The sequence below is a fragment of the Tyto alba genome, unplaced genomic scaffold (genome assembly GCF_018691265.1).
Source record: "Tyto alba isolate M040663 unplaced genomic scaffold, T.alba_DEE_v4.0 Super-Scaffold_3, whole genome shotgun sequence".
Lineage (NCBI taxonomy): Eukaryota > Metazoa > Chordata > Aves > Strigiformes > Tytonidae > Tyto > Tyto alba.
The window spans coordinates 3683592-3693113 of record NW_024881304.1 but is presented as its reverse complement, the minus strand read 5'-3'; the positions used below and the strand labels follow the sequence as shown (position 1 = coordinate 3693113).

Below are 9522 nucleotides of genomic sequence, written 5' to 3'. Positions count from 1 at the left end.
AAAAAACCACACCACACCACACTGGCTGGGGCGAGGTTGCTTTTTAAAGAAAACTTTTTACCAAACTATTTAAAAGCGTCAAGTGCTACATGGTGGCGGCGTCCTCTGTGGCCAGCCCACCCCCCAACCGTGTGCCTTGGGGGGGGTCCGTGCCTCACCCCACCTTGCTGCCCCCCACCCCATCGCCCAGAGGGATGGGCAGCCCCCAGCAGGCAGTGGCTGGGCAGGAGGGCAGGCAGGGGGGTGCTGCCTGCTGCCTGTATTCCCCCCCCCCTCCTTTCTAAACCTAGTTTTGTAGGGCTAGCTGTTGCGTTGGGCGAGGAGAGCGTGCTGTACAGAGTGGCCCCCGCTGTCCCCCCCCCAGCCTGGGGGGGCCCCCTCAGCCGGTGCCCGCGGCCTCGCTTTTCCCACAGGATGTTTTACCGAATTGTTCACATTGTTTGAAATAATAAAATGTAGAAAGGAAAAAAAAAAAAAAAAAAAAAAAAAAAAAGAGAGAGAGAGAAAAAAAGTATATATACTACCCCCCACCCCCGTGTGACCCGGGGGTGGGCATGGGTGCTTCACCTCTGTGGGAGGGCTAGGGGAGTCCCTGGGGGTGGGAGAGGGGCACGGGTGGGCTGGCATCACCCCAGGGCTCAGCAGCATCCCCTGGGTGTGGGAGGTGAGAGCAGCAGTGGGACCCTTGGGGGGAGAGCTGGGATGTTGCTGGGGGTCTAAGCCATCCCCCCCCAGGGGTGCTGGCTCAGTAGCTGGGGGTGCTGCTGGGGAGGGGCAATGACCACCCCCCTGGCCCTGCATCAGGGGGATGGTGGCACCCAGGGGACCACAGTACCACACAGTCCTCGGGGACACCCTGTGCCCAGGGCTACCCAGTCACATGTGGCCCCGACAGAGATCTAGCACCCCTTACACCCAGCAGCCCACAGGGACCCCCAGCTCCAGGGGCACCCAGGGGCACCCAGCACCCTGTAACACCCAAGGGACTCCCAGCAGTCCCCAGCTCCAAGGGGGTCCTGGAGACACCCATGGACACTCGGCACCCAAGGGACCCCAGCATCCCTCAGTTCCAAAGGGCGCCCAGGGACCTCCAGCATCCCCCAGCTCCAAGGGGCACCCAGGAACTCTCATCACCCTGCAGCACCCAAGGGATCCTCCAGTACCCTCCAGCTCCAAAGGGTACCCAGGGTCCCCTATCACCCAAGGGAACCCCCCCAATACCCCTCAGCTCCAAGGGGTACCAGGAACCTCCAATACCTTGCAGCACCCCAAGGTCATCCCAGCATCAAGGGGCACCCAAAGACCCCCCCAGATGCCCCAGCACCAAGGGTCATCTGGGGACAGCCAGCACCCCTCAACTCCAAGAAGTTCCTGGAGAGCCCCCCAGCACCTCCCAGCTCCAAAAGGAACTCAGAGACCCCCAGGACTCTCCAAAGAGTACTGAGGGGATCCTCAGTACCCGTCACCTTCAAGGGGTACCCAGGGACACCCAGGACCCCCCAGTACCCCCCAGCTCCAAGGGGTACCCAGGGGCCCTCAGCACTCATGGACCCTCCCCGCACCCCCCAGCTCCAAGGGGTACCCAAGGACCCTCAGCGCCCTGCAGCATCCAAGAGGATCCAGCACCCTTCAGCACCCAGGATCACCCAGTGGTTCCCAGCACCTGGAGCCCCCAGGGACCCCCAGGACCCAGTGGCACTGGGTGTCCCACAGCGCTGGCCGGTGGGAGAGCTGGTGGGGCGGAGAAGCAGGAGCGTGCCCCCCCACCCAGGGGTGGCTCTGGGGCTGAGCAGGTCAAATCCCAGGGGTTTGGGGCAAGTGGAGATGGTTACAGAGGTGCGGGGGTGGGGTGTGTGTGTGGGGGCAGTGGTGGGGCTGGGCCCCAGGGGAGGAGGAGGCCCGGGCTGGGGAGGGGGCACTGGGGCTGGGGCTCAGAAGAGCCCGCAGTCCTTGAGATTCTCCTTGATGATGATGTCGGTGACGGCGTCGAAGACGAACTTGACGTTCTCGGTATCGGTAGCGCAGGTCATGTGGGAGTAGATCTCCTTCACGTCCCGCCGCATGTTCAGCTCCAAGAACTGCAGCTTGATGTAGTTGCCCGCGTCGTCGTAGGTGTTGGGACCTGGTGACGTGGCAGTGAGCGGGGTCCTCTCCAGGGCTGGTGTGTGTTTCCCCCCGCCCCATCCCCGCCAACCCTGCCCATGGGTGCTGGCCCAGCGTCACCCAGCGCTCCCCCGAGTGGGCAAACTTTGCTTGGTCCACAAGCAAGGCCAGTCCAGCGTCACTTGCGTGGGGTGCTGAGGACACCTGGTGGGTGGCTGCTGCAGGGTGCTGGCACCCAAACCTTCACCACCACCCCCCGCCCGCACCCCGTGGGAGAGCCGCAGCCACCCTCACCATCATAGTCGGGGAAGCAGATGCTGAGATGGGCCTTCTTGATCTTCTCCAGGAAGACGTCCTTCTTGTTGAGGAAGAGGACGATGGAGGTGGTGGCGAAGTAGCGGTGGTTGCAGATGCTATTGAAGAGGTGCAGGCTCTCGTGCATGCGGTTCTGCGGAGGGACACAGCCCCGTCAAACCCATGGCGACCCCCCCCTCCCCTCACCCCCCACCTTGTGACACAGCAGAGCGGGTATGGGGTGCTGAGCCTTCCTTACCACTTCGTCATCCTCCACCAGGACCATGTCGTAGGCGCTGAGGGCCGCGATGAAGATGATGCAGGTCACCCCCTCGAAGCAGTGGATCCACTTCTTCCGCTCCGAGCGCTGACCACCCACATCGAACATCCTGGGCAGAACAAGGCGGGGGGTCAGCACCCCCCACCCCTTCCTCTCCCCCCTGGCACCAGCCCTCACCAGGGGCTCAGCCCCCACCTGAAGTTCAGGTCTTTGAAGGAGAACTGGGTCTCGATGATGCCGGTGGTCTTGACACGGGAGCGCAGCACGTCCTGCTCCGTGGGGACGTAGCCGGGGGTCACCAGACGCTCCAGGTCTGACAGGTAGCTGGCCAGGCACACGGTGAGCATGAGACATGGCTCAGCGCCCCTAGACACCCCCCCACCAACCCAGCCCCTCCCCACCCCACATACTAGCCAGCTGAGTCGTTGAGCTGGTACTCGGAGGCACGGTCGAAGCAGGCTTGAATGCCTGTGTCCTTCCAGAGCCGCCCGATGATGTCTGACATCTCCTTGGGCATGGTGCCCTCCTCGATGGTGTCCGCGAGGTGCAGCAGCTTGCGGGCATCGTCCTACGAGGGAGAGGAGCTCAGCAGGGCAAGGGGGCTGGGGGGACCTCCCCTGCTCAGTGTGGGGTGCTCCTCACCTGGCGAGCTGAGTCCCCGTACTGGATGTTGAGGGTGGTCATGGCCCTCACGATGGCCAGCATGGACTGGAGAGTGTTGCTGTAGATGATGACGATGAACTCCAGGCATTCCTCCAGCGAGTAACCATCCTTGTGGATAATCCTGGCCGGGGAAGGGGGCATGGGGCTTAGCTGGGCACCGTGGGGTGGGGGTCACCCGTGGGTGCGGCATGGGGCTGAGGTGGGTGCAGTGGCGTGGAGGGCACCCGTGGGTGCAGCATGGGATCAAGCTGGGCGCCGTGGGGTTGAGCCAGGCACTAAGGGGTGGTTGCCCCCCATGGCTGTGGTGTGGGGCAGAGCTGGGCATGGGGGGCCAGGGGCACCGTGGGGCAGGCGTGAGGCACAGCGGGGCATGTCCAAGTGGCACCCTTTGGCACTTACTTCATCTGCTTGACGATGGTGCTCTTCCCCGACTCTCCTGCTCCTGCAGGGACAAAGCATGGGTCATGGCAGTGCCCGCACCACGGACACCCCCGGCTGCACCCCACTGTCCCCCTGGGACCCCCAGTGCCTGGCACGGCTGGGGGACATTGGTGGCCGTGCCAGGTCCATGGGGCAGGGCAGGGGGATTACAGCCTGGTGCCAGCAGGCATTAAGGTTGGGCTGAGCCGCTGTGGCTAATGGGATCTGTGGCGGCTCAGCTGGGGATGTGCTCAGGCACCCAAAGGAGGGATTGGGGACACGGTGGCGTCGTAACCTCACCACCCACCACCCTATGCCCCAAACCTGTGGCGGTGTAGGAGGACGTGCCCTGGGCTGGGCTGGGAGGGCAGTGATGCCACCCATGGCCCCACCACCTCCAGGGCACTCCAGTCCTTGGGCACCACTGGGGCAGCTGGAAGGGACTGGGAGGGACCCTCAGTGCTGGGGAACTGCAGGGACAGACACAGGGGTGGTGGGATGGGCTGCATGGGGGTGCCTAGGAGAATGAGGGGGGTGGTGGGGGGTGCTGCTGTCGGAGTGGAGTGCTGGTAGGTGGTCTTGGTGAAGGGTCTTGAGATGGGTTGGTTGGGGTTGAGGGGGGCTGGGAGTGGGGACATGTTGGGTGGGCTGGTTGGGTTTGGGGATACTGGGAAGGTGGAGGATCTTAAGGTGAGCTGTTGAGATGAGTTGCTGGTTTTGGGGTGCCTGGCAGGGGTGGGAGGCTGTTGAGCAAGCTGTTGAGATGAGCTGGTTTAGGGGAGGCTGGGAATTGGAGGCGATTGGCATGGGCTTGTTGGGTTTAGGAGTGCCAGGGAGGGAAGAGGGAAATGTTAGGGGGCTGTTAGGGTGAGCTGGTTGGGTTTAGGGGTGCTTAGGAGCAGGGAGTTCTTGGGTGAACTGTTGGGCTGGGCTGGTTGGGTTTAGGGGGGGGTGTCAGAAAAACTTTGGGTGGGCAGTTGTGGTGGGTTGGTTGATTTAAGGGGTGTTTGGGAGTGGAAGGCTGTTGAGGGGCACTCTTGGGGTGGGCTGGTTGGGCTTAGGGGTGCTGGAGGCATCAGGGAAATATTGGGTAGCCTGTTGAGGCGGTGGGGTTGGGTTTAGGGCTGCCTGGGAATGAGGGTGTTTTTGGGGTAGGCTGCTTGGGTTTAGGGGGTGTTTCTGGGGGGCCAGGGGAAGGTTGGATGGGCTAGTTGGGTTTGGGGTGGGGGGGCTGTTGGGATGGGTTGGTTAGGTTGAGGGGTGCAAGGAAATGTCAGAGGGATGTTGGGTGGGCTGTTTGGGTGAGGTGCACAAAGGATGGGTATCTGCCCCAAGGTGTTCCACCCCCCCCACCATCACCTCCCCATACCCAGCAGCAGGAGCTTGACGGTCCTGGCATCCTTCTCAGCGTCCTCCTTGAGCTTTTTCTCCAGCTCGCGGGAATGCTTCTCCTCAGCGCTGGCCCCGGCCCCCATCCTCTGCCCCGCAGCCCTGCGGCTCACCCGTTCCTTGGAGGTCAGCACCAGGATGGGCAGCGAGTTCCAGCCCCCCGCCGCCTCCAACCCTTGCTTCCCTGCACCCGCCGTGCCGGCCGCCGACTGCCCCGCTGCCGCCACCACCACTGCCGCCACCGCCCACCCAATGTGGGGCAAGGACAGGGCCAAGGACCCAGGGGGCCACCCAGTGGGGTGCTGTGCTCAGCACCCACGGCTTAAGCCAGGGCCCCCCCGCCCTTCCTGGATAAACCCCCTTAAATCTGCAGCGGGCTGAGCTCAGCAATCCCGCAGCTCCTGGTGTCAGCGCTTCTGCCGGGGGGGCCCAAAGCCGGACAGCCCCCCCTGCTTTGCCCCTGCCCTGGGGCTGGGGCAGTGACCCGGCCACCCCCAGGGACATGGGATCCCCACTCTGCTCCGGTTCTGCTGGGACCCCAGGGAGGTTTGGAGCTGGGGGGCTCTGCTGGGGTCTGGCAGCAGCTGGGGACAGTGGGTGGAAATGTCCCCATTGTCCCCAGTTCATGCTGGTCATCCTACCCACCCCACCCCCCGGACCAGTGCCCACAGCCCCCCCAGTAAGCCATCGCAGTGTCCCCAGATCCCTGTGCCCAGTGTCCCCAGGGGCACACACCCCCCCTCAGTGATAGAATGCCAGCCCTGTGTCCCCAGGACCCCTCCCAGACTTTCCACCAATGGCCCCAGACCCCTCAGGTGGACTCTTTAGTGTCCTCAGCCACCCACCAGTACATGCCAGTGTCACCAGGCCAGCCTAGCATCATCCCCATCCACCCACCAGCAGCCTGCCAGTGTCCCCAGGCTCCTCCAGCAACACCTTCACAATGTCCTCTGGGATGCCTGAGTACCCTCCCCAGAGTCCCCAAGACCCTCCCCAGTAACCTAAGGAGAAGCCCCAATATCGCCCTGGTGTCCCCAAGCAATCCCAGTGCTCCCCCAGTGTCTTCAGGACAGGGTCCCTCCCAAAACCCTGCCCAACATCTAGGCACACCCCTGTGCCACCCCTGTGCTCCCACACCAACCGCAGTGATCCCCCCCATGTCCCCAGGCCCCTCGGCACCCCTCCCCAGTGTGCTTAGGCCACCAGTTTCCCCATTCCATGTCCCCAGCGCCTCCCATTGCCATTGTGGCCACCCCAGTAAGACTTACTGTCCCCAGGGACACCCCAGTAACCCCTCTGTGTCCCCATGCCCCCGCCGCCAATGCCCACAGGCCCTGCCAGTACTCCTCCCGATGTCCCCAGCGGAGCCCAGCGCCCTCCTGGCCCGGCCCCCCCCGATGTCCCCAGTGCCCCCCCCGCCATGTCCCCAGTGCCCCCCCCGCCATGTCCCCAGTGCCGCCCCGCGCCGCGGGGCTCCTGCAGCGCCGCGCTCGGCCGCCAGGGGGCGAAAGGACCCAGCCCAGCGTCGCCAGTACAGGCCTGCACCGCTCCCAGTACAGGCCTGCACCGCCCCCAGTACAGGCAACGCTCCCAGTACAGGCCTGCACCGCTCCCAGTACAGGCAACGCTCCCAGTACAGGCCTGCACCGCCCCCAGTACAGGCAACGCTCCCAGTACAGGCCTGCACCGCTCCCAGTACAGGCCTGCACCGCTCCCAGTACAGGCACCGCTCACAGTACAGGCCTGCACAGCCCCCAGTACAGGCAACGCTCCCAGTACAGGCCTGCACCGCCCCCAGTACAGGCCTGCACCGCTCCCAGTACAGGCCTGCACCGCTCCCAGTACAGGCACCGCTCACAGTACAGGCCTGCACAGCCCCCAGTACAGGCAACGCTCCCAGTACAGGCCTGCACCGCCCCCAGTACAGGCCTGCACCGCTCCCAGTACAGGCCTGCTCGGCTCCCAGTACAGGCCTGCACAGCCCCCAGTACAGGCCTGCACCGCCCCCAGTACAGGCAACGCTCCCAGTACAGGCCTGCACCGCTCCCAGTACAGGCAACGCTCCCAGTACAGGCCTGCACCGCCCCCAGTACAGGCCTGCACCGCTCCCAGTACAGGCCTGCACAGCCCCCAGTACAGGCCTGCACCGCTCCCAGTACAGGCCTGCACCGCCCCCAGTACAGGCAACGCTCCCAGTACAGGCCTGCACCGCTCCCAGTACAGGCAACGCTCCCAGTACAGGCCTGCACCGCCCCCAGTACAGGCAACGCTCCCAGTACAGGCCTGCACCGCTCCCAGTACAGGCCTGCACCGCTCCCAGTACAGGCACCGCTCACAGTACAGGCCTGCACAGCCCCCAGTACAGGCAACGCTCCCAGTACAGGCCTGCACCGCCCCCAGTACAGGCCTGCACCGCTCCCAGTACAGGCCTGCACCGCTCCCAGTACAGGCACCGCTCACAGTACAGGCCTGCACAGCCCCCAGTACAGGCAACGCTCCCAGTACAGGCCTGCACCGCCCCCAGTACAGGCCTGCACCGCTCCCAGTACAGGCCTGCTCGGCTCCCAGTACAGGCCTGCACAGCCCCCAGTACAGGCCTGCACCGCTCCCAGTACAGGCCTGCACAGCCCCCAGTACAGGCCTGCACCGCTCCCAGTACAGGCCTGCACCGCTCCCAGTACAGGCCTGCACCGCCCCCAGTACAGGCCTGAACCGCCCCCAGTACAGGCACTGCTCCCAGTACAGGCCTGCACCGCCCCCAGTACAGGCACTGCTCCCAGTACAGGCCTGCACCGCCCCCAGTACAGGCACTCCTCCCAGTACAGGCCTGCACCGCTCCCAGTACAGGCCTGCACCGCCCCCAGTACAGGCCTGCACCGCTCCCAGTACAGGCACTGCTCCCAGTACAGGCCTGCACCGCCCCCAGTACAGGCCTGCGCCGCTCCCAGTACAGGCCTGCACTGCTCCCAGTACAGGCACTGCTCCCAGTACAGGCCTGCACCGCCCCCAGTACAGGCCTGCACTGCTCCCAGTACAGGCACTGCTCCCAGTACAGGCCTGCACCGCTCCCAGTACAGGCCTGCACAGCCCCCAGTACAGGCCTGCACCGCCCCCAGTACAGGCCTGCACCGCTCCCAGTACAGGCACTGCTCCCAGTACAGGCCTGCACCGCCCCCAGTACAGGCCTGCACAGCCCCCAGTACAGGCCTGCGCCGCTCCCAGTACAGGCCTGCACTGCTCCCAGTACAGGCACTGCTCCCAGTACAGGCCTGCACCGCTCCCAGTACAGGCACTGCTCCCAGTACAGGCACTGCTCCCAGTACAGGCCTGCACGGCTCCCAGTACAGGCCTGAGCCGCCCCCAGTACAGGCCTGCGCCTCTCCCAGTACAGGCCTGCACCGCCCCCAGTACAGGCCTGCACAGCCCCCAGTACAGGCCTGTGCTGCCCCCAGTGTCCCCAGGACTGCTCCCAGTATAGCCCGGGACCTGCTAGCACTGACCCCAGTGCCTCCCAGGACTGCCCAGAGGAGCCCAGTACCACCCCCTTTGCCCCCTCTACCGACCGAAGTACCAGCAGTATAGTCCAGTATTGCCCACTGTCACCCCCAGTGTCCCCTGTAGCGTCCCCTCCTGCCTCACACCCCCAGTACCACCAAGTACTGGCTCCCAGCACCAAATCCTAGTGCTCCAGTACTTCCCCCAGTACTGATACTGAGTACTCCCAGTGCCTTCAGTAACACCCAGTCCTGGCCGCTAGCCCAGCCCAGTGTATGCCCCCAGCGTACCCATAACACCCAAGCAGTACCGCCCAGTACTGTCATCTCCCCATGACCCCCCATCCTGCCTGGTACCCAACCCCCCAGCACCCCTTAATGCCATCCAGTGCCCCTGGCTTCCCAGTGCAGCCCCAGGGCCCCCTCCGCTCCCCTCCTGGCTCCAGCCCAGCCCTCCACACCCCCAGCAGGGCTCAGGGGCAGAGTTAAAGGGATTACGTGACGGGGGCCAGGCAGCAGCCCCCGGCTCTCCGCTCCCTATCCCTGACAGAGCACACGCAGGCGCCCACGTCTGTCCCAAAGCCAGTGTTTATTTGGGGGGTGTCCCGGCCTGCAGCGGGGGGCACTTGCTGGGCCCCAACCACCCCTGTGCTTCCCATGTACAACTATTCACAACCCCCCCAAGCCCATCGGGGTGCCCCAAGGGGGCAGCTGATGGGCTGGGTGCCCCAAATGCCCCTGGGTACTGGTGCCAGTGAACACTGGCGGCTGCTCAAGGTTTTACCCCAACTTGGCCCTTTCTCCTTCCTTTCCTCACCCAAAGACTCCAGCCAAGCCCCCACCCACTGTGGCCTGGATAACCGGGTCCTGTCTTGAGGG

At 64.6% G+C, this 9522-nt stretch overlaps 1 protein-coding gene across 1 annotated transcript; it reads right to left on the bottom strand.

Moving 5' to 3' along the window:
* Positions 1–26: 26 nt before the first annotated feature.
* On the bottom strand, positions 27–5405 carry GNAT1 (G protein subunit alpha transducin 1). Its single transcript, XM_033004233.2, has 8 exons — positions 5130–5405; positions 3740–3782; positions 3320–3461; positions 3088–3245; positions 2873–3001; positions 2657–2786; positions 2398–2551; positions 27–2122 (listed from the first exon to the last, which is right to left on the bottom strand). Exons 1-8 carry the CDS (start codon positions 5233–5235, stop codon positions 1932–1934), a joined length of 1053 nt encoding a protein of 350 aa, XP_032860124.1. The 5' UTR covers positions 5236–5405; the 3' UTR covers positions 27–1931.
* Between the last annotated feature and the right edge of the window lie 4117 nt (positions 5406–9522).